Genomic DNA, 25,599 nt, shown 5'->3' on the forward strand with positions numbered 1-25,599 from the left:
AGGTGAAATCTCCCCCCTGAAACATAAAGATAAAGGTGATGAAGAGAGGCGAGTGAATATTTGACCTCACCTGTCTTCTGAGAAGTTTGCACATTTTGGGCTGAAGCCATGTTGCAGAGAAAGACATTTGGTCAAAGAGTAGCCTTGCTGTGTCTGGCTGGATAGAGCTGCAATTCCTGAGCAGCCTGCTTCATGGCTGCTTTAATGGAAGCTTTGCCCCCTTACACAGAGTACTTAAGGATAAATTCAGAAATTTTCAATTTGACTTCATAAATGACAAATACTTGAACAACAGCTTCTCAAAAACCACCAAGAGACAGACCTTCTACCCCTCAGTTGAGGATTACAGCTCCTTCTAGTCTGTGAGCTTCTTGCTGGATTTCTGCAGCAGCTCAATGGTCTTGGAATAAGTGTCTACATCCAGAGAACTCTCTATACACCAAGAACCACAAGAGGTGAGCCACCCACAGTACACAGTGCCATCTCCTATCAATGGCACTGCCCTCCTTCTGAGTATAAGAGCCCAGATCAAGAAGACAAGGTCATTCAGTTCTGATCTAGCCAGGACACAACTGCATTGGCAAAATGCTCCCAGCCTCTCTCAGGAGAATTGGTTTGATGCGTTTGCACAGTGAAGATGGTGAGTAGAACACATTGTTTGGCCCACCCAGATAAATCTCCATGGTCAAGATGATCAAAACTATCTGTCTGTAGGTAGCTCTTCATAAATGTTTTCCAAACTAGGCAGAGGTCACACAGGTGTCTGGACATGAAAGCAGAGTCATGAGCTTCATGGGGTCTGTGATGTAGCTCCTATCCCAGGATGACAACCTTCACACCTCCTATGTCACACATCTGGGTCCAGGTAAAGACTTGGTGTTGGGGAGGATAAACAGTATAATGTTGTCTTTCTTCTGCAAGAAATCCCAATTGTTTTATAGAATACAGTTTTCCAAACTCTCCATTGATGTGTTTCTTCCAACTCTCACCAAAGACCGCGGGCATGTTGCAGGCCCCAAGTCTGAGAAGGGCCGCAGCTTAATACCTCTGGATGTGGACCAACTGTTCCGACTCGGTGGTGAGGAGGGCGGCATGCCTGGCTTTGGGGCTATGGGAATGTCGCTCCCTGGGGAGGCTTAGGAGAAGGAGTAGAGGGTCTCTGGGTCTCCTGGCAGATCATCCTGGAGCAGAGGAGGAGCAAACACACCACCCAAGGATCCACGAGGCTTGCGCTGGGTGTGATGGTCAGCAGTTGGGGCAAACCATGATATTCAGTTTAAAATTCTTTCTTGTTTTTGTGCTGTAGATATTCACCAGTGATTGCTAATCTTCAGTAAACATCTGTTATACCCCCTACTCTTGAATTATTCGTGCCTTGCAGAATGGAGAGGAAGCTACCTTTATTAAATAATGTGCCTAAAATAGTACCAGTGGCTGCCCCAGAGTATCTGCATTATGAAAATATTAGCTAACATTATTCTATTTGGGGAATACAGAAATCTGCCCTAGATAGAGGAAAAGAGAGGCAATAGTTGGAGAAGATCAAGGAGGGGCTGAGAGGAGTTTGGAAAGAGAAGGAACAAATAACAGTGAGGACATTTAAACTCGCATCTTCACTTCTTCTGGACTTCAACTTCCCTACCCAAATCCTGAGGAACACTGGGGTGTGTGCTTGGCTTCAAATAGTTACTCAGATAGTTATTTCTCATGGGATATTAAAGGAAAGGGGAATCCTAGAAGACAAAAGCCTTGTGACAATGTTGAATCTAGGCAATTAGCTCTCACAACTTGTTCAAGGGGACTCTGGACAGGTAGGGATGGAAGAATAGTGGGAAGGAGCATAATATCCCCAGAATATTCAACTTAATATTATGCTTTTATTTAGTAACTCTTTTGCACACCTGATACTATGTAATTTGGTACTGACTATGTTATACTATTCTCTGTGTTCTGCTAATGACAGAGATCTCTTGACAGCAGGAGGCCACTGACCTGGTCTGAGTTCTCCCTTGTGCATGATTATATTTTGCAATAAAATGTTTCTGGTTGCTTCAAACTAAATAAAACACAAAAGCTTTGTTTATTTTTTGCCTTGTTTACCTCAGAAACCCTACAGATTATTTTCCTGGCCTTTAATCTTTCCTAAAATCCAAAATGCTCAGCACAGTATTGACAGACTAATTTTTCTAGAATAATGCTTCACGGCCAAGATTCAAAAATTGCTTCACTGCATTTAGTAGACTGTGTTACAACTCAGGCTAGAAACAAGCCCTGCCATAGCTTGGCTTAACCATCAGTTTTATCTCTGGATATTCATGAGTCCTTCACCTGGGTCCATCTGATCTCCTGCTAGCCCAACATACCACTTTAACTCTTGTCTTTTCCCTAAACTACATTCTCTTCACATGTAGTGAAGTCAAAATTTACCCCACCTCCAGGTCTCAGCTGACAGCCATCTTTCCTGTGAAAATTTCCCAAGTGTTTTAATCTACACTGATTTTTTCTCATCCAAGTTATGTTGACATTAGTAATTTGAATTCATCAATCAATTGAACAATTATTTGTTTAGCACTGACAATATGTCAGGAACATAATGCAAATTATTTGATTACATGCTCATTTATATTTCTCACTTATCATATATTTGTGTACGTATATTCAAGAAAACCTCAAGGATTTTAACCATTTTTATTTGTTTTCTCACAGAATTAGGCACAAAATTGGAATGGACTAAATTATATCTATAATAACTAGGATAATTAAACAGGTCATTTGTTAATTTGTCAGCTTATGATCACTAACCATATAAGTTGGGTGACTGGCCTTATATTAATAAACATTACTCTTCATTATGTCTGACCTCATTAAATTTTGCATAGTGACACTTTGTTCAAAAATTTTTATTAATAACTTTCATAGCTCAAAAAAGGATCTAATCAGTAGAACAACTAAAAACAAAACCTCACCTCTACAGAGATAGCCAGTGTGTAGACTTTATTACATAGGCACATATTTAACAAAACATAAACTGGTTTTACATAAAATTAACCACAATAGTGCAAGAGGTTACATTAAATGAGGATGGATGATAAATGATGGAAAATGCAAGGCTTGGATCAGCTGAATCATTCACTAGATCTTGGGTTCATCCATTCTGATGCATTAACATTTATTATAGACATTACAAGAATGTAGGGTGAAAAATGCTGCTTCTCTGTCACCGCCTGGCTAAAACACTGATTTTGATTCATCTATTGAATATGGTAGCTTTCTCCAGGTTCTCTTGGCAAGCAGACATAAAGGTTAAATGAATGCTGGCTTAAGGTTAGAAGAGTTCAAATCCTTCTCTTTCCTTCCCCACCCCTATATTTACTCTTACACCCAAGAGTTTGCTCTTGGGACCTGACTGTACATCTGCTTTCCCAGAACTGCTCTGGTAAAATACTACTGGGGTTGCTGATCCAAAGCACATGGAGGTGCAACAGTACTTAAGGCTTCAGTCACAGTATGGGACTAGACAGCATCCCCTGCTAGAACAGAGGGTTTGATCTGAGGGAGAACACAGGAGCAAACAGGAAGAGGATGCTGGAATTCCTTACTCTGTCCAGTTGGAATCAATCCAACATACCTGACTACCACAAGCACAACCAGAAAAGAAACTAAAATTACACACTCAAACATACCACAAGGGAGATGCTATTTTGTAACTTGTACATAGTTTTAAATTTTTTTAAATTACAATTGACTAAGAGACAGTGAGGATGCAGAGGGGACTGTTCCTTTCTCTCATCTGGTTTTGCTATAACTTACAAATAGTCCCAGGATGATGTTTACTGAGTGTCCTCCTTCAATTTTCACAATATTTTATACAAAATGACATAAGACATACACACACACACACACACACACACATACACACACACATCACCATCATCCTAGCATCCTCAGTACTTGGAGGGCTAGACCTACTTCTGTGTCAAATGGTACCCAAATCCTAATATCCATTTTGGAGACCTGTAGCTCTTCACACTTATACCATTGTTCTCTAATGGATGATGGCAGTGGAACTTCCAAAGAAGCATCCCTCTTTGATCCTCTTTTTAAATCTGTGTTTGGAAGGCAATTGCAAAATAGAGGATTTGGAAGGTTGGCTGTGTTTCTGCTGTCTAGGGAAATGACAAAAAAAAAAAAAAAAGATATGAAAAGGAAAAAGATGGACCAGCTGATTTTTCTAATCTTCATAGTTTAAAATTCTTGGTTCTTACAAATATATGAAGTCACTGAAAGGTGGCACCAATGGATATTTTGTAAAATAACTCATAACTTTAGAATTAGAAAGGACTTGAACAAACAATTAATCTAACTTCCTCACTTTTTGTTTCAGGAAACTGAAGCCCAATTGGGAAAATAGCAAGTTACTTAAGCAAGTGATTGTCTCCATAGCTATGTCCTTTAAAGACTCATAGAAACCCCAATTTTCCCTTAAATCCATCCATTATGGCACGCCTATTAGCAACTTTATATAAACAATCCTCAGTGTTCTCATGTCTAGCCTTTCCTCCCTTTAGGGAAGCTGACTGCTAACACAGCACCTGACCAGAGTAGACACTTGATAAATATTTGTTGAGTTGAATTAATTCTGTCATCTATCCCCTTTTACTATGCAATCTTTATTTTTCCTAGAGCTTCTTACTTTTAACTTTTAGAGATGGCTTCTAGTTAAAGTATTTTGAGTCTTGGTACCCAATGCTGATTTGTCATCTCTCTATAATTTACTTTTTCATATTGAAATTCTTTTTTTTAGTCTGTTTTCTTATAGCTTTTCCTACATCCAATTATCGTTTGCCTCTCTCTCCAAGCACTACCAAACTCATTACTATGGATAGTTTCTGCCTTTACAGCCTTAGCATTGCCAAGTTGAGAGAGGCATTTTTTTTTCAATTCTCAAAACAAAGAAAAAGATGTTCTCCAGCAGATTTGCTACGGCACACTAGAGGAAATTGGGAGACTATTACTAACACATACATTTATTTTCTACATTTGTGGTTGCCTTATACATCTCCTGCACGTTTAATTCCTTAAATACATAAATATGAGTCATGATATCTAAAGCCAGTCTCAAAAAAAGGTAAGAAATGGTGATTCATGGAATTAGCATTTAAACATTGGTAATGTTTAAAAATCATCTTTAGAAACTTGGCGAGAATCCCCTAATTTTATGTAAAGAATTGACATGGTTTTAATGGGATTTGGTAGTGAAGTGTTCAAGACAATGCGTTTACCAAGTATTTTTTTTCTTCTTTCTTTTATTAGAGAGTGGGTTTCACCATGTTGGGCAGGCTGGTCTCAAACTCCTGACCTCAGGTGATCCATCTAACTCGGCCTCCCAAAGTGCTGGGATTACAGGCGTGAGCCAAGGTGCCCAGCCCCAAATGACATTTTTCTGTAGATTTAATTTTTCGTTAGTTATGTTTGAAATTCCTTTTAAATTGCATTCTTTTTTTTTTTTTTTTTTTTTTTTGAGACGGAGTTTCGCTGTTGTTACCCAGACTGGAGTGCAATGGCACGATCTCGGCTCACCGCAACCTCTGCCTTCTGGGTTCAAGCAATTCTCCTGCCTCAGCCTCCTGAGTAGCTGGGATTACAGCTACTCCCGAGTAGCGCGCACCACCATGCCCAGCTAATTTTTGTATTTTTAGTAGAGACGGGGTTTCACCTTGTTGACCAGGATGGTCTCGATCTCTTGACCTCATGATCCACCCACCTCAGCCTCCCAAAGTGCTGGGATTATAGGTGTGAGCCACTGCGCCTGGCCTAAATTGCATTCTTGACATGACTTAAGGCTAGCTTGTCCAACCCAAGGCCCACGATGGCTCTGAATGTGGTCTAACACAAATTCATAAACTTCTTAAAACATAATGCTGTTTTGGCCAGGTGTGGTGGCTCACCTGAGGTCAGGCATTCAAGACCAGCTGGCCAACATAGTGAAATTCCATCTCTTCTAAAAATACAAAAATTAGCCAGGTGTGGTTGTACACGCCTGTAGTCCCAGCTACTTGGGAGGCTGAGGCAGGAAAGTCACTTGAACTTGGGAGGTGGAGGTTGCAGTGAGCTGATTGCGCCACTGCATTCCAGCCTAGGTGACAGGGTGAAACTCTGTCTCAAAAAGAAAAGAAAGAAAGAAAAAAATATATATATATGCTATTTTTGGGCCATTTTTTAAAAGCTCATCAGCTGTTGTTAGTGTTTATTTTATGTATGGCCAAGAAAATTATTCTTCTTCCTGTGTGGCCCAGGGAAGCCAAAAGATTGGACATTACAGACCCAAGGTCTAGATATGCTGGAATTAACATGTAATCCTCATTTTCAGATGAGTTAAAGTTACCATTCCAACTGGGAGAATTTCTGTAAGTAGGCTGGATTGCAATGATTCCTACTTAAATGAATTTAATATTCCCCAGGCTTTTAAGAAAAAAATTCAGCTCATTCTGTTTTCCCACTACTAAACTTATTATGAAATATATATCACCTCTGAAATAATGATTTTATCTTAAAAATTTCGACCTTTCTATGTCAGATGTCCATCTCACTGTGGTGACAAAATAAATGCCCAGTAACGGTCGGCGGTTAATGCCAGGAAGAGCAAAGACCTAGCATTGACACTGGTTGTGCACTCTATCAAATGGTTTGTTTTCCTACTGACCGTTGAAATGGGCAAGGCTCAGGCTCATAGATCTGTTTGACTTGCAGGAACAAAGCAATCAGTAATCTGGACTATGGACAGCATCTTTGCTCCTATGCTTTTGGGCACAAAAATGTTTTTCAATGTGAATGAGGCACACTGTAGTTCAAAGTCAGCAGCATATTAAGTGCCTAAGTGCTGACAGGTTTTATGAGTTGACTGTGGAGGCAAGAATAAAAGGAAAGCAAAATTATTTAAGTCCTTCAGGGAATAAAAGCATGCTTGCTGGCTTTAACTGTGAGTATTTGATGATAAGTAAGGGTTAAGTAGCCTTAGAGTCTCAGGGTCAGTATTCTTTTGGCAAACGTTTATTGAATACATAATCATTTTCCTTTATTTCATGAGTATATGTTTGCCCTACCGGCAAGCATTTAAGGTGGCTGAACCCTGCTATATTCCAAGCTTTGTGCTAACTGTTGGAAATATTAAAAAATTATATATATTCCTTGCTTTCATGGATCTCATTTCTCAGAAACATAAGTTTCTAGGGAAATAAACTCTTATTACCAGTCACAATTTGAATAGAAATTAGTCTCATTTCAAATAAAAAATATTTTAGGCCGGGCGCGGTGGCTCAAGCCTGTAATCCCAGCACTTTGGGAGGCCGAGGCGGATGGATCACGAGGTCAAGATATCGAGACCATCCTGATCAACATGGTGATCTAGTCTCTACTAAAAATACAAAAAAAAATTAGCTGGGCATAGTGGCGCGTGCCTGTAATCCCAGCTACTCAGGAGGCTGAGGCAGGAGAATTGCCTGAACCCAGGAGGTGGAGGCTGTGGTGAGCTGAGATCATGCCATTGCACTCCAGCCTGGGTAACAAGAGCGAAACTCCGTCTCCAAAAAAAAAAAAAAATTTAAATAAAACAGTGTTCTCAAGAATTATGAACCCTGCCAATAGGCAGGAAAGCACAGTTAAAGGAAGAACTAAATAGAAAAAACAAAACTGTCCAGATAATATTTAATATAAATGAAATGCAAACTTTTCATAAGGAATAACTAGTACTATGTCTGCAAGAGCAGGCAAGGGGATCTAATGGTCTCCCCACAAAGTGCCTCAACTGTCTTGTCTGACATTTCATAATGAGTACATTTCTTATCTTCTTGCTGCAATGTCAAAAAGCAGGCCCTAGACTGAAAAGAAAGCACAGGTCTTGATACCATGGGATATCCAATTTATGTTCTAATAGTAATTCTATATATTGGTAAAATGAATTCATTTTTAATATTTTCACATTATTGATAACAAAGATTATTTGTGACCACACACACACACAAAATTAAAGTCCAGGTCCAGGATGGCAAACGTAAAATCTGTGCATCCACAGGTAATTTGCCCGACTGTTTTCTGTGTAGGTTATTACATAGGTAATTCGCCCAATTGTGTTTTCTACAGAAGTTATTCAAACCTAGTAAAATACTCATTATGTCTAAAAATATATAGTATTATATTCCCCAAACCCCTATATGCTACTCATAATCAGTTTCCTAAAAACAGTAGAGGGAAAACAAATTTGATGAAATTAAGATGTTAGGTTTTTAAAAATTAATAATAATTTGCAGGCCCAGCGCAGTGGCTTACACCTGTAATCCCAAAACTTTGGGAAGCCAAGGCAGGTGGATCACCTGAGGTCAGGCATTCAAGACCAGCCTGGCCAATGTGATGAAACCCTATTTCTACTAAAAATAAAAAAATTAGCGGTGCATGGAGGTGGGCATCTGTAATCCCAGCTACTTGGGAGGCTGAGGCAGGAGAACTGCCTGAACCCTGGAGGCAGAGGTTGCAGTGAGCTAACCTCATGCCATTGTACTGCAGCCTGGGCAACAAGAGCAAAACTCCATCTCAACATAATAATAATATAATATAATAATAATGTGCTTGCAGAATATAGATAGCATAGAAGGGATTTTTCCCAACTCTTGGTTAAAAAAAAAAAAAGTCCACGTGCATGTATGCAGGCAATGAATGAGAATTAACCATGGGGGGAAAAATAAGCTCCAACAAGCAAACCGCATGTGATGCCAGCAGATGAGGCAGAGATCTTAACACAGTGCTAAGCCAGAGTGACTAAGGAAGGTTCTGGGATGAACATTCCCCTTGCCAACTCTCCAATCCATTTAGATGTTCTATGAGGAATCAATCTCAAAAGTTTAGTACAACAGTGGAAGAGATATGCGTTGAAATCCTCAAAGGAACTCCACTGTATTTTAAAGAGCATGAAAAATCACTTATGAAGAAAAAGACAACTGAAGTTAGAGAGTCTTATTACTATTGAGACTAAACCTATATTTAGAAGGAATCTTGGTAGACATATTGACCAAATAAATCCAATGTAAGATTCCCTTTCACAGCCTGTGGGATAGGTGGTTATTTTAACGATTGAGCATTCACAGGAACTGGAAATTTTACTAAATTGAGTCTATTGTTCTTTACAACAACCCTTATTAGAAAATTCTTCCTTATATTGAAGCAAATACTTGTCATCTGTAGAGTTCCACTTTGTTCTTATTTTTGCCCTTTGAAGCTACACAAAATAATCTAATTCCTCTTCCTTTTTATAGCTCAACAGAAATTTTGAGGCAGCTATGATATCATTCCCTCCCTGTCTGCACTCCCTTTCCAGCTATATCTTCTGTTCCTTCAGGGAAGCTATTCCCTTGTTCTTGTATAATCAGACCCTTTACAAGCCTGTTCACCTGCCTCTGGACACAATCAACTTATTAATGTCTCTCTTAAACTATGATACCCATAAATGAACCCAACACTCCATTTAGATGTAGACTAGATGGAGGGTTAATAAAAGCAAGCAAAGCTTTTATTAACACCAGCTGAACACATTAGCTTTGTGAATAGCCATGATATATTTCTGATATATTTCATGATATATTCAAAATTAAACCTCCATTTCTGTAAGGAAATATTTCTCTATAAACTACTGTGACACCAGATCTTCCTAACACCCTTCACATTGACACCACACACATAAACACACATCCACAAACACACACTAGAGGGTTTCATTTAAAAAAAAAAACCCCACTATAGGGTTTCTCATTAATGCCTATTTAATCATTCTTTTAGTTTCAGTCTTATGTTTAGATATATTTTTTTTTTGAGACGGAGTTTCGCTGTTGTTACCCAGACTGGAGTGCAATGGCACAATCTCGGCTCACTGCAACCTCGGCCTTCTGGGTTCAAGCAATTCTCCTGCCTCAGCCTCCCGAGTAGCTGGGACTACAGGCGCGTACCACCATGCCCAGCTAATTTTTGTATTTTTAGTAGAGACGGGGTTTCACCTTGTTGACCAGGATGGTCTCGGTCTCTTGACCTCGTGATCCACCCGCCTTGGCCTCCCAAAGTACTGGGATTACAGGTGTGAGCCACTGCGCCCGGCCTATGTTTAGATATTTCAAAATACTGTAACTATTTCTATATCCCAGTGTCAATACATACTTAGAATCCAATGATTGCTCATTGAATCCATTAATCTTGAATCCATCAGCCAAAACCTGGAGATGTTGTTCACTTCTGTATCATCTACAAATGTGATAAAGTGTGTCTTCTGTCCCCTGACTCTAGTCTTCATGGGAGAGACACCAAGATACAAATAAGAAACAGGTGATTAGGAAGAGATGAAGAAAAAGAAGATTAAGTGTCCCAGAAACAGATGAAGAAAAAGATGACGTGAGTGTCCTGACTCCTGCAATCAGGATTTAATGTTCCCAACATTAGAAAAATATGGCTTTTCCTATCTCTACCCTAGAGTTGCTTTCTCAATCCATTACAATACTGCGATGATCAAAATCTAAATTCTGGGGGAAAGCTCATTCAAGCTTAATTTCAAAACAGTTTTAAAAATTATCACTGCAGCTTAAATTTCCTATAAAGTTTGGGTTAAAGGGACATACAACTGTCTATTGGTCATGAGGTGTAACAAGAACTCCCAAATGCCTTTACAAATGCCTGAGGTATTACATATATTTGTTTCAGGAATCAGAAGTGGACGATTTTTCAGTGTGAATTTGGGAACTCACTGAGATTGAATCTACCTCTTGAACTGAACATCATCTTACATTTAATGTCTCTTTTCTCCAGAGAGAAGAAAACTAAGCTTAATTTTGCCTTCCCCTCAACAGCCATTTTACAGAATGTGGGTCCATTCACAGAATTAAAGTCTCCTATTGTGCCTCTTCCCATTGTCTATTGTGACTCAGGATAGCAAATCCTGTGACTGAAACCCTAGAGAGATGGAAAAAGTGTTCTAATATAAACAATGCAGAGCCAGGAGGAAATGTCCTGGAAACTTCTGTTGCACAGTGTTAACATCTAAAGAATGGAGACAGACACCTCCAAAAGGTCTAGTAAGACCCAAAGAGGAAATTTGTTTTGCACATTTTCTGAACCTTTTCTAGATGGAGTGAAAGAGATGGACTCTTAATTAACTTCTCAAGACTGCCTTTTCCAGAAACTTAAGTGAGAGACAGATGAACATCAGAAGGGAATCGTGCCATCACTGATGTGGGAGGTTCTCTTCCTGACTCTAACAGTCACAACAAACCACATACCAGTGCTGCGAGATTAGCAGAGACAACATAAGAGGGCTTAATAATATAGTAAGCTCCAACAGTCAGGTGAACCACATGCTTCAGGCATGACCAGAATCAAAGAGCCTCTCCAAAAGCCACCATTCTCAGGGTTTCCTGGTAAAATACAAGTAACTGCAAACAGGAAGATCTGGTCCACTGTTCCCAACATGGAGAGGCCACAGCAGCTATTGACTTAAACTTCATGTACTCAGGAAGACACCTTATCATGACTCTGGGATCAGGATTCCTTGCCGCAAGGCTTTGTCACTGCACTCCACACTCTTTGGGATTTTCCATTTCATCTCCTTCAAACTCTGACTTCAAACTCTTTTTTTGCTCAATTTCCACCTGCCAAGAATAGAAGTTGGAGATAAATATCAAAAAAAAGAGAAAAACATGCAAATAAAGAAATAAACCAAAACTCCAAAGGTACTTAGAGATTTCTTGTAATTTTGCTAGTTTTGGGCTTTAGCCACATTGGAGCTACTGGCCCTGAATGTATCATGTCTCTCTCTTTGCACATGTACTTTTATTGGTGTGTAATTCCCTTTACCTCATGGTCCACCTGGACAATTCTTATTCTTTGCCTTGTACATCTGGTCAAAGGTCACCCCTTCTGTGAAGCTATTTTTGACTTATTAAGTAGTCTTAGGTACTTCTCCCTGTGAGTATTTCCACTGTACCTTGGACACTTGTCTGGCTCCACTACACCATGGGATCCATAAGATGGGCAGGATCTTGTTCAGTATTATATGCAATAATGTAGGAATACAGTGGGCAATTGACAGAGACTTATCAAATGAATTAACTCCTTCGTAATTAACTGTTTGTACCTCTCCAATACTTTTTTTTTTTTTTTTTGGAGGCAGGGTCTCACTCTGTCACCCAGACTGGAGTGCAGTGGTACAATCTTGGCTCGCAGCTCACTGAAACCTCTACCTCCCGGGCTCAAGTGATTCCCCTGCCTCGGCCTCCAGAGTAGCTGGGATTACAGGCATGCATCACCATGCCTGGCTATTCCTGTATTTTTAGTAGAGACAGGGTCTCATCATGTTGACCAGGCTGGTCTTGAATTCCTGACTTCAAATGATCCACCTGCCTCAGCCTCCCAAAGGTCTGGGATTACAAGCATGAGCCATGGCACCCAGCTACCTTCAATACTATCCCTCTAGAAAACCTCCAAACTGATAGATACTGGAGTGTTTACAGTTCTACCATATCCTCTCCAAAGTACTGTAGCTGTAATTATCAAGAAATTAATAGATTCATCTTTGAAAGTAACACATCTCAACCAAAAGCTTTGCTAGCTCAGGCAAGGAATTCTTTGAGTTCAGGGTTAAGGTTGCTCCTCTCAGCACCACTTTGGATATTTATGATGCTTGACATATAGGGTAATGATTCAACACACAACAGTCAGGTTTGAGGGAAGTGCTATTTTTTTCCTAGCCACAAGATGGAGTGTTTGTTCTTTTTGGTAGTTAAATGTTTTGGCCCACACAACTAAAGAAACAGAGTAACAATAAATCACCATATAATTCCAAGGATATTACTATAAATAGAAAACCACTTTGCAATCGTCTTCTTTAATAAACTCCCTTTTCAGTCATTGGCACTCTTCTGGAAAGTATCACTTTCTATTTATGTCAGAAAACTCCGACTTTCATGATTCCTTCCACAGCCCAGACCCCGTTGCTATTATAAACGTTTGCTCGTTTGCTTGTCGTTTGACTTTTGCCCTGTTACAGCCCAGTACCTAAGTCATGTGTTTTCTAACTTTGTTCAGGTCCACTTCATCATCTCTAAATGAAACATATGCTGTGGGATAGCACTTTCTCCCCTCCACTTCCAAGCTCACTACTCTGTAACATAAATTACATTGCAAATGAATAATAATAACTCCTTTACCCCATTACTCTTTTTCTTTTTTTGAGACGGAGTCTTGCTCTGTCGCTCAGGCTGGAGTACAGTGGTGCAACCATGGCTCACTGCAGCCTCAACCTCCCAGACTCAAGTGATCCTCCTGCTTCAGCCTCCTGAGTAGCTGGGACTAGATGCACACGCCACCATGCCCAGCTAATTTTTGTACTTACAGAGATAGGGTTTCACCATGTTGGCCAGGCTGGTCTTGAACTCCTGAACTAAAGTAATCGGCCCACCTCTGCCTCCCAAACTGCTGGGATTACAGGTGTGAGCCACTGTGCCTGGACCCCATTATTCTTTCCGTTGTCATTGCTCATAATGACAGAAAGACATTATATTCTCCTCTTTGATGAGCCTCTTTTTTTCCAACCTTTCTCTCATCCACTAGCCAGATTATGGATTTAAATCAGAGCAGATGCATCCACAGCTATGTAATATGTTGAACTTCCTCTAAGTCAGTAAGAGGTTACCAGGCAAACATACTAAGCATTGCTAAAAGGAATAAGAAGGGGAGGGTAGTGGGGTGAACAAATGGACTTGGAAGCATTAGCCAGACACCTCCTAAGGCTACCTGGTAGCTGTAGTGTGCAGAATAATTGACCCACTTCCTGACGTCAGTCTTGTCTTCCACGGAGATAGATCTCACGGTGGCTTTGGAGGCAGAAGTTGTGGGCATGCTGAACTCGACATTCACGTGACTGGCAAATCTGGAAGGCACTTCCCGGTCAGAACCAAGTTCAAGGTGGCAAAAGAAACAGTGTGGGTGACCGGAAGCTATGAAAGAAAGACAATTGAGAGATCAGATTATCTGAGGAGAAAATGGAAGCAGCAGCCAAAGGAGCCAGCTCAGTAATAAAAGAGGCCTGTGGGCTCGGCACCTGCAGTCTTTCAGAGGGTCCAGTGTGGAGCAAGAGGAGCTGCCTCAGCAGAAATCACGCTCTCTGTGCCTCAGCCCCTTGATAGAACTCCATCGGATTCTAGCAGCCTGGTTTCCTAGCAATAAAACCCAAGGCCTGAGAAACAGGGGCCATTCTGCCTGCTCAGGTGAGAGTGATATGTGAACACAGCCCAAACACTAAGAAATAAGGGCTGAGGATGGGAAGAATGGAATAGAAGGGCTCAGCACTTAGCACCTAATAAAATATCAGTGACAGCTTCCTGAAGTAAAATCCTTGCTTTCCTTTGAAGAATGAATTGACTTTCTTAATAGCATTTCATACTTTCAAACTGCTTTTGGCATACTTTTCTGGGTGAATGATATATGTAAATGACAAAGACTTCATCAATAGCACACAGATATTAGGGAGGCATATGGAACACTGGGCAAAACACCGACCGGCAGAACACCTGGGTTGGACTTCCAGCTCCTCTACTGAGCAGCAGAGCTCCTGCCCTCAAGTCCTTTATACCCTCCAGGCCTCAATTCCTCCTCTGTGAAGTGTGGAGATTAGGGGATGAGGGAAAGAGAGAGAAGTACAGTAGGGTGAGTTGGACAATGCCAGGCACAATCCCTTGCTGCTCCTTAATTCTATACATCTGTGGGTAATTCCACTATACTCATGATGGCAAACTTAGGGTTTGATTTTCACTTGAGAATTGTTATTGAGATTTTTGAGGAAAAAGAATGAGAGCTTAGTTCTGTGACTGTAATCACTGAAATATCATTGTCATTCATCTGCCATACAGGAAACATTTAAGCACCCTATGCCTCCTTCTCTGTTAAATCTTTTACACAGATTCTCTCTTTGAGTCTTCATTATGATCTTTTGAGGTCAGAATGTGTTCTTCATTTTACAGTCGAGGAAGCTAAGGCTTAGGGAGGTAAAATGAGCTACCCACTGTCACAGCTAGAAAGTGGCAGAGCTAAAAACGGAACCTAACGGTCTGATCCCAGAGTGTTCTTAACCACTGTATCTTAGTCATAACCTCATCGTCCCTAAAACACAAGATCAAGTTTGCAGAGTGACAGGTAGAGTGGGATTGACCTATAAGAACCCCCATTTAGCTACTAGCTATAGATAAACAACATGAAATGACCTTGCCTTCATTATGTAACTGAAACAGCCCCTTAGTTATCCTAGTTTCCACAAACAAACAATTTCAATGTTCTTTACTGGTCTGGCCAGGACTTCTCAATCTCAGAGAGTGAGGACATACACACCCGCTCTCCAAGGAAAACATGAGATAGTGAAGTATTTGTTTTGCTCTGTTTCACAAACGTAACATATTTCAGTGGTTATTTCTAAAGAATAACGTTTTGGAAAATTGAAAAATCTGCACTGATTTTAGGAAAATAATTTAAATAAGATACACATAAAAGGAAAAATTAAAGTATTTGAAAATCCATTCAATGTTTTTAAATTGTGTGCCACAGATGCAATTATAAGCTATCATTTAGGGGGCATTTATTACAGGCCAGATATTACACTAAGCCCTTAAAAGCATTATCTCATTTCATTCTCAATGAACTAGCTATTAATAACCCTATTTTATAGATGAGAAAAATCAGGTTTCTCTGAGAGGGTTAAGTAAATTGCCTGAGGTTACACAGCCATTAAGTGGTAGAGCTGGAAATAAGATTCAGAGATGACTCTGCTTTCAAACTATGTCCTCAATTCTCCTCAGTATATTGCTGTGAAATAAGATCAAAACAATGTATACCGAAGTATTCCTTTTAATTTAATAGCAACTCGGACAACTCTCCTAATCTAATTACCCTTATTTTGCACATTTTGGAATATGGAGAAATTTTTCCTTTATACATGACTGATTTCCTCCTTTTACTCCACCAAAGTGTATTCACAGCAAATTCTGAAAGCAGCATTTTTTCCTAGAATCCTAGTATCAACTCTCAGATGGGTAGGGGTGGTGGACAGTTAAGGAAGTTCAATTCTGAAAGCTATTATAGTTGAATTCATAGTAATGTGCTAAATAAGTCCATACATTCTGTCATTTTCCTTGATGAGGTTGAGAAAATTCAACAAAAAATACGTATTTTTAAAATTTCTTATATAAGGATGATCATATTGGCACTGTTTTCCCTTCAGCTGGTCTAATGAGAAGGGGGATTCCTGCAAAGAAAGCCATTTATGCAGGACAGAAAGTTTCATTTCCTGGCGGATAATCTGTGGAAGCAGTGGGACTTATTTCAGTGCCTTCTAAGATTAAGAAAAACTCCTCGGATGAGGGTGGGAGGGGTCCTTGGGGAGCTCCGAGAGGGGAGCTGCTACCGTATGTGGCTGGGCTGGACCCCGCCAGTGGGGTCACGTTAGAATTCAAAGGTAGCTGCTTGAGCTTTTGGTGGCTGGGACTGGGACAGCCTGCTGTGGCAATAGGCTTGGGATGCCAGCAACACAGGGGTACAAAGCTGCTGGCCTCCGCTGCCTGGGGTTTGACTGCCCTGTCCACTGGGGCCTGGGAATGCAGGGCCACTGCAGCCAGGAATGTAGGCTTCCAGCCAGCCGGGTCTTTGACCTCAGCTGAGCCCTAGCTTCTTTAAAGAAGGCTAAGGATTATGAAAAATAACCTGTACAAAGCACCTTCCCAGGGCTGTCTGAACACCTAGACAGAAGAGCTTAGGAAAGGGCTATTACAAAAAGATAACCATCAATTCTCTGGTTTCCCGGATGGAGCACTGCAAGGGAGGGCAGGAGCTGGGCACAGTGAATACCAGCAATGCGTGAGAACTTACATTCTGCCTGCAATTCAGATCCTATGCATCTCAAGTTTCCAGAAAAGGGTGCTATCTATTTCCTGACCTGGTATGAAAACATATCGTTGGCCAGAGAAGTATAAGAAGCCTCTTTTTGGGGGTCCACTATTGAAAATATTGTTATATAACTATGACAGTAATGGGGCGAGGCTGTGAGGATTTAAGTAAGAAACATCCCCAATATCCTTATGCTGTGCTATATTTCATCAGTCTTCCACAATGAGGTTCAAGCAATCTGGAAATAGATATGTAATACAGCATATAAGCTGCATTCACTTGCCCTTGAGCCAACAGAACACTCTCCACTGAGAACCACTAAGGAAAGTGTTTGCTGAAGGCCTGTTTTTGCTTTTCCCCTTGTCCTGTGTCCATTTCCTCTCTTTTCTGGTAGCAGTCCTTTTCTTTCTCTCCATTTGGGAAATAATCTTCCCAGTGCTACATGTTGTCTTGGTCACGTCAGTCAAAATATACTCCTCTCCCCTACACTCTTGAGCCAAGTTGCCAAAGAACAAAAAATAGGGCCAGGTGTGGTGCCTCAGGCCTGTAATTCCAGCACTTTGGGAGTACAAGGCAGGTGGATACCTGAGGTCAGGAGTTTGAGACTAGCCTGGCCAACATGGTGACACCCTGTCTCTAATAAAAATACAAATATTTAGCTGGGTATGGTGGCGCGTGCCTGTAGTCCCAGCTACTCAGGAGGCTGAGGCAGGAGAATTGCCTGAACCCAGGAGGCCGAGGCTGCAGTGAGCCGACATCACACCATTGCACTCCAGCCTGGGGGACAGAGCCGGACTCCATCTCAAAAACAAAAACAAAAACAAAACAAAACAAAACAAAACAACAACAACAAAAACCCAAGAACAGAAAATAATCTGGGATGATTTGTCCCTAAGGCTACATAGTGAGAAGACATCCATTAGTTTCTATGACCAGAGCTATTCTCGAGCTGTCTAAAGTCTTCTTGATCAATCTTTCCCTCAGGTCTCTGGGCTATCCCATCCAATAATTTGCTTTGTTCCTTAAGGTGGCTATTAAGTCTTTGTTGCTTATAGTAAAAGAGAAAACAAAAAAACCCTCATCCAGTACTTGTAAATGTTTGGGAGAAATCACTTTTAAACAAATCGATACATTTGTACACACTGGAAAAACTGCAAATATCTGTTTTCCTGGTGTGATTTATTACAATATTTGTGTCTACTTGGCTTCATCTACCAGGAGGCACCGGTGGCATTGAGAAAAGGACCCTGGGTGTGACTGCATGACTCTAGATATGTCACGTCACCTTCCCAACCTTAATTTTCTCATCTATAAATAGTTGACTAAGTTATCCCCAAGGTCCCTTCCAGCTTGAAAATCTGATAATTCCATGGTTGTCTCTTTCCAAGGGCTTTCATGTCAAAGGAGAGTTCAGGGTTTCTCCCCTCCTCTGCCAAGTCAGAGGGGCCCTGTGGATAAGGTAGAAGTTTCAGTGCTACCATCAGCAGAATACAGTGCTGATTTCAGGGGAAATGAATAAGCAGGCATAGAGAGGAACACCTGGTTTAAAAAATGCTGTCAGTTTAGAAGCAGGGAGTAGCAAATCCAGCCTCAAACACAGAAGTCCAATTGTCTCTTCAGTTTGCACAGCTACACCCAGTGTCTGATACAGAACGCCCTGGTGTGTGTCCACTCCCTGGAATGCCTGGGGAGCTGGCCGGATCATATTGCCGTTTGCCATCACACCGCATTAACTTAGGATATAATAATACAGCCACTCCACACTCAGAGCAGGAGAGGGAGACTCAGAACACATCTGCTAGGATTTAGAGTGAGAATGGAAGAAAGGATAGACACATAAGATAAAGCCATTTCACTCAAGAGTTTTTCTAAACCTTATTCTTTTTGCTCAGGTAGCATATCAGCTTTTGTTAACAGATGGGCAAAATGTATTCTAAAGAAAAGAAGGGATTTAAAGGCTTACAAGCTCATGGGCTTGCTGCCTCCCATTGGAGTCACCCAGACTTACTCTAAGAAATACGCATATTAGTCCTGGTTTGAGTGCTCCCTCATTTTGTCATTTCACTAAATCTCACTGGACCCATGGGGGAAATAACCGCCGTCTGGACTCACTCAAGCACAAAAGCATCCCTGATAGCTGTGAGCAGCCCAGCTAGGGCTGGTAAGCATTTTTTGTTTGTCTAAAGAAAATATTCTTTTCTTTATATGTCGGCTGCCATTCTGGCCCTTTTAGAAATTCATGTCCTAGCTGGATCTTCAGTCTGCCTGCAGGCCACTTTTCTTTCCCATCCCCCAAGTCTCAGAGGCAAACTCTGAGCTTGAGATATTATGACGGACAGGCTTTGCACAGAGGATCCGGAATTATAAAATTAACCTCTCAGTGTCTTGTCCATGACTGTCCATAAACTGGCCCTTTTACCTACATCGAGGGCAGTGTGAGAAAGATGTCTCTTCAGAAGCCATCTAGAAATGAATCACTTCCAGCACCACTGCTAATATGTTAATGAGTCCCAAAAGAATATAAATTCAGAAGCTGCCCTGCAAAGCTGCTTAGCAGCTCAGCTGAGAAGAATAATCCCTGGTTTTACAGAAGATGTGTGATAATGAGGGGGTGAAAAGAGTGAACTGGGCTGCTATGCACATTACTTACCTGGCTTAATTATTTTTACTTTTCTGGTCCCACTCCCCCTCCATCACCACTTCCATCACACAATAAAAACAAGCACTTCATACAGGATGTGGAACTTGGATCTCAGCTTTTTCACAACGTGTGCTGGTGCTTGTTTCCACAGAAGGGGAACCACCACCCACCTGAGTTTTTGTCGGGCAGTCGGTTTATCCTCCACACAATGGAGTTGAAGGCATGCTCGTACTTGGCAGTTCCCAGAGTTACTCTCATGACAGGCTCAGAGCCAGAAACACTAGTGGAGCCAAAACTCGCCCCCCGGTTCACTTTGGCTTTCAAAGACTTTTCCCCCAGGACACTTTCCCTGCGGAAGTTTTTCACCCACTCACTGGGCACAGGGTAACAGATCATCACATTCTCACAGGGAACCTGAGTGAGGGGGTCACGATTGGAGGAGAAGCCAGTTGACATCCTCAGCCAGCTCTGCACCTCCACCTCCGCCCCATTGACACTTGCGGCCGTCCTGAGTGTGAAAGGCAAGGTCTTCTCGGCAAACACTGTCCTGAACCGCATTAGCTCAAACCGGCATGCATCCAAAGGGTTGAACAGAATGACCCGTGAGTTGTGGAATACGTCCTCATCCACACACCCATGGAAGCGGCACTCATGGAGCTTGATCCACTTTGCAGTGGTGGTGGGCATGATGTCCTGCCTCAAAACTATTTCATTCCCTTTGACGAGGATGTCATTGAGGCCCAGGCGGCACTCTGCCAGCCCAGACAGAAAACTCAGGATGTGGATCCGCGTCAAGACGTGGTGCTGGAGAATCTGGTTGTCTCCTTTGCTCACAATGCCAGAGAATTCATCTCTGACATCCACTGTGATTTCCTCTTCAAGGTAGTTCAGGCCAACTGTGCTCAAGTCCATTGACAGCACTGGCAGATCCATGAGACGGTCCTGAACTGCACGGATGAAGCTCAGGAAGTCATCATAATTGGTGGTGCCCAGCTTAATCACCTGTTCCCTCTCTGCTGTGTGGGCCACAGCAGGTTTGGGCTGGTATTTCTTCTTCTCCTTATAGGTGACACGGTCTATCCGCAAGCTGTGGATTCTGCCATTCTCATCATAGTTTTGAAGCCGGGGTTCTGAAATCTCATGACACATCTCCAGCTTGAACTCGCGGAATGGTTTCTCTAGGCCCTGCTCATAATACAGCTGCAGGTAACCACTCTCTGTCAGTTTGACGTAGATCGGTCCCCAGTGCCGGGAGGACATGATGTTTTTCTTCTCGGGGATCCTCAGCATCATTGGCCATCCATCCCTCGGCTGGGACCGTGCTGATCCAGGCGGGTGAGCATCTAGTTCAATCCAGCCTACTGGGTCATCATCAGGTAGAGCTGCACTGCCAAAGTGATCAGGGTCATCAATTTGGAGTTGTTTGAGTTTTTCAACAGCGTCAGAGTGTGACTGGGTTTTGCTCGAATCATCAAAACTGATGGCATCCTGATAGATGACAATGAGGGAATCTCTTTGGCTTTTGCCCTTGGTACTGGAAATGGAACTGTTTTGGGAGCGCCTTTCCTGCTCCTCAAAGAACGCACTGAAAGGGTTGATAGGGGAGGGCTGTACATCCTGCAGAGTCTCATTCAGGAAAGGGTTGGTTGGCCTCCACGGTGGAGCCTCGGTTACAGAAGGCGGTTGGTTTAAAGAGGGAATATCCAGCTTCTGAACTTTGGAGAAGTTCATCAAAGTGCTCTTGGGACGGTCCCTCTTTTTAAATGATCCTACTGAATTATAAGATGTATCTGGGATCACAGATGGAATTGGTTGTGTATTTGGCTTCAGAGGAGAGGTGATTGGAGGTAAAGGGCAGCTGACTTCATTGTCATCAAAGGTGACCCAGCTGGGAAAACGAGCAGAGGTCACTGGAGGGGCAAGGTGCCCATTCATGGCTGGACTGCTGGCCTGCCAGCTGATGGCCTCCATCTCTACTTCTTCATCTTCCTGGATCGAGGAGGAATTGTCTAAAAGGAAAAGGAGAACATATGAACCACAGAGTTCAGGGGCTCTAGAGGTAAGGAAAACTGAAGTACGGGAATGAGGGTTTACTAGAATTTTATCTGGAATCCAGTACATTCCAAAGCAGCTCATTACCTGTTTCAACTGCTTAGTCTGGGCACAGATCTCACATTTTTATAATGAGCACACCAGAGGAGTGATCGCATTAAGTGCAATAAGAACACAGTGACTATATCAATATAGAAGTACTGGCTGGTAGTGCCAAGGTCTCTTGTAATTTAACTATATTCTCTTCCTTATTTTATAAAACTTTTGGAATAGATGTTTTTTGTACTTAGCTCTAAGGTATGTATTCTTAATTTTTAAACATTGAAAACCATCTCCTATACAAAATGATATAAGCTCATGTCATTGAAAAAAAAAAAAAACAAGTTATCTTCTGTAAGTGATAACATGATTACAAATAATATTCTTGGAGAGATTTAGCCTAAACATAATGAACAGATATTAAAGACAAACGATTAACTTTTTTTCATATATATATATTTTAATTTTTAAAAATAGAAATGGGTTTTCTCCATGTTGGTCAGGCTGGTCTTAAACTCCTGACCTCAGGTGATCCGCTTGCCTCAGCCTCCCAAAGTGCTGGGATTACAGGCATGAGCCATCACACCTGGCCTAACCTTCTTAATATTCAGTAAGTTCACACATATGAATAAGAAAATAAAAAAAAAAAACCAATAGAACTCTGAGCAAAGAACATAAACAGACAACTCATTGAAAGAGAAACTAAAAAATGTCTAGTAAGTATGTGAAAAAAATCCAATCTTGCTAGTAGTAAGAAAAATGAAAATTAAACAGAAAAAAATCAGTGAAGATTTGGAAAGATTTTAGTGCTCAATGAGAGTAAGGGTGCCATAATAGAACACTAAGTGGACCCTTAATGAAACTGTAAGTTGCAACAGATGCTCTGAAAAGAGAGCAGGCAATTTATATTAAGATTCTTAACACATGTTAATAAACAATGACTTAGTAATTCTACCCTAATAAAATTATTAACCAAGTTTGAAGAACAGAGGTGTCCATTCAGCATTATTTATAATAGGGGGAAAATGTTTTAAATTTTTAAATATTCAACAATTGGGTGTTAAGAAATTGAAGTCTACAATGAAATAAAACCCACCCACTAAAATGTCTACAAGTATGCAGTATCATGAGGAAATGTTCATGATATAATCTCTTCTTTTTTTTTTCTAAAATATTTTTCCATCTGAAATTTTTTATTTTAAAAAGGTTACTACAAATAAAACTCCACTTTAGCAGGGCCTTCAAAGAAGGAGATATAGGACTTGGGTTTGATGAGGGACAGATCTAACCTTTTCAGTAACCTAAGGACCATGGATACCTGCTGGGGCTGTAAGAAGGGAGGGGAAATGAAGCTCGTAGCAAGGAGGAATCAATTCTGATGAAGGAACAGCACAAACAACAAACATGTGCATATAGTAGGTACTCAATGAAGGCTTTTTTGATTAAATAAGTGAAAAAAGAAACACTGCTTCAGAGTAGCTCTTCCATTCACTATGTCTCTCCAGGAAAGTGTATGGGGATCTCTGCTACCATCTCACCCACTGTTTCTATGACCAGTTGTTTGGAATCAAAGGGAAATGAATTCTCAAATGACTGAATTTTTGACCACCTCACTACACCTTCATGCATGTCATATCCAACCACACCAATCAGCAAGGCCGCACATAACTGCACATGTAATTATACAAGGATGGGATGCTGGCTTGTCATCGGTCTTTTCAAGTAATTTATTCAAACAGATAGCAATTCTCTCAACTGAAAACAACAGTTCAAAAATATAGATTAGGCTGGGCACGGTGGCTCATGCCTGTAATCGTAGCACTTTGGGAAGTCTGAGGTGGGTGGATCACTTTAGGTCAGGAGTTCGAGCCCAGCCTGGTCAACATGGCAAAACCCTGTTTCTACTAAAAATACAAAAATGAGCCAGACATCGTTGCACAAGCCTGTAATCCCAACTACTTGGGAGGCTGAGGCAGGAGAATCACTTGAACCTTGGAGGTGGAGGCTGCAGTGAGCCAAGATGGTGCCACTGTACTCTAGCCTAGGTGACAGAGTGAGACTCCATCTCAAAAAAAAAAAAAAGAAAATGTAAGGCTAAACATGAGTATGCATATACACATATCCACACCCACCCCAGAAACATACTGAGCAAAAAGCATTTTCTATATATACAGTAATAAAAAAAGATTCTAAAGCATTTTTAAATTGAAGATGCAAATCCCCTTTAAATTAAACATAAATCCAGTTTTGTAGCTGTGTAAGTGATTTATTTTCTGAAAAACAAAGGGAAACGGTCAGGAAACAACCTACACTTACAGTATTTATATTTTATTTACGATTTGGGTAACAAAGGCTAAAAGGAACATTGTGGAACTGAGTAAAATATCATCACTTCCTTGGAATGGTAATTGATCCTGTCTAGAGTACTGGGAAAGGGGCACATCCCAAAACTCATCAATTTCTAATGAGGCAGCTCTAGACAGCTGTTGTAATAGTGTTTCCACCCAAACAATCCCTATTGGCCCACCCCTGGCATCAGGGTTATCCTTTTTGTCCTGGAGCTCACTCCCTTGTTTAAAACAAGCTGAAGTCCTTTTTCTTTGGAGGGTGGCTTTCTGCCAAAGCTGTTTACACTTGCTGCCAAAGGATTCCCTTCTGTTGGGAATCTTGTCCTCAAAATAGCCTTTCTCCTCTTCTCCTAAGCCAAAAATGCAAAGATAAAAAAAGGCCTTTGTTCCTATTGAAGATCATTTTCTTAAAATAAATTCCTTTTCAAACCAGCTTACTTTAAATCATACCAAGTCCTAAACAGTTTTGAAGCATTAAAGTTATAATACAAACTAAATGAACATCTTTAAATTTGAAGGGAAATGTTTGAATTCAATTAATTTCTAGAGATTCTATTTTCTTTTCGACAGCCATCAAAAAATATCAAAAGACTTCGTTACCAAATTATCTTTCCTTTGGCAGTTTCATGTCCCATAATTACATGTATTTTTAAAACCTATTCTCCGGGATGGTAGCAGTGCATAGGTAAAATTTCTGAAATTGAGATATTGTTTTTCTATAATTTATTTTTTAAAAATGTAAGAATTGTAGGAAATAAATTCTAAGAGTTGATTCTAAAGAAATAACATGACAAACATGCAATAATGTATACAGTGGATGTTTATTGTAGCAATGTTTCTATGACAGAAAAAGTTGAAAAAACCTGAATGCCCAACAATGGGAGACTCGTTATATCAGTTGTCATACCCTTAAAATGAAACTCCATGTAGCTGTCAAGATGATGCTCTTGATGCATGTTAATTCCCACCCAAGGTGACTAGGACATATTGTTGAGTGAATAACAAGAAATTCAAATTAATTGAAATCGAACATTTCCCTTCGAATTGAAAGTTGCTCGTTTAGTTTGTATTGTAACTCTAATGCTTCAAAACTGATTAGGACTTGGTATGATTTAAACTAACTTGGTTTGGAAATAAAACCTGCAGTCAAACTGCCTGGGTTTCCATTCCATACCTGCAGCTTTTTAGATACGTGACTCTAGGCAAGTCTTAAATTTCCCTGTATCTCAGTTTTCCTGTATATTAAATTAGGGAAATATTAAATTCTACCAGACAAGCAAATGATAAATGCTCAGTAGATGTAGGCTGTTCTTACTCCTCCTCCTCCTCCTGGAATGATAATGTGTCATTATAGAAAGTATGTATGTATTAGAAAGCTTTGGAATATAATCATCTCATAATATTTTGGTGTGAAAACAAATGTCTCATGGGATAAGGGGAGATTTACAAAATTCTAAATCTGTACCCTTTTTTTCAGAAATTGCGATACTGCTTGCAAAATAAAGCAACATAGCATTATAACGAAAGTTCAAAACACATCTTTATTATTACTACTAATTA

At 40.7% G+C, this 25,599-nt stretch overlaps 1 protein-coding gene and 1 pseudogene across 18 annotated transcripts in view; both read right to left on the minus strand.

Moving 5' to 3' along the window:
• Positions 1 to 246: 246 nt before the first annotated feature.
• LOC108593609 (uracil-DNA glycosylase pseudogene) lies at positions 247 to 1,237 on the minus strand (annotated as a pseudogene).
• An 8,771-nt stretch (positions 1,238 to 10,008) lies between these two features.
• Positions 10,009 to 25,599, minus strand: part of STON2 (stonin 2) — a 189,125-nt gene continuing 173,534 nt past the window's right edge. For 8 of the 18 annotated variants that reach the window (XM_078335559.1, XM_078335554.1, XM_078335558.1 and 5 more), the window contains 3 exons: positions 19,771 to 21,609; positions 13,822 to 14,024; positions 10,009 to 11,678 (listed from right to left, as the gene is read on the minus strand). In XM_078335559.1, the coding sequence (XP_078191685.1) occupies positions 11,595 to 11,678; positions 13,822 to 14,024; positions 19,771 to 21,609 (2,126 nt within the window). In that variant the 3' untranslated portion in view covers positions 10,009 to 11,594. Of the gene's footprint in view, positions 11,679 to 13,602; positions 14,025 to 19,770; positions 21,610 to 25,599 lie in introns of those variants that run through there. The other 10 variants (XM_078335551.1, XM_017977266.4, XM_017977263.4 and 7 more) reach the window with 3 other exon arrangements.

Source organism: Callithrix jacchus, chromosome 8 (genome assembly GCF_049354715.1).
Source record: "Callithrix jacchus isolate 240 chromosome 8, calJac240_pri, whole genome shotgun sequence".
Lineage (NCBI taxonomy): Eukaryota > Metazoa > Chordata > Mammalia > Primates > Cebidae > Callithrix > Callithrix jacchus.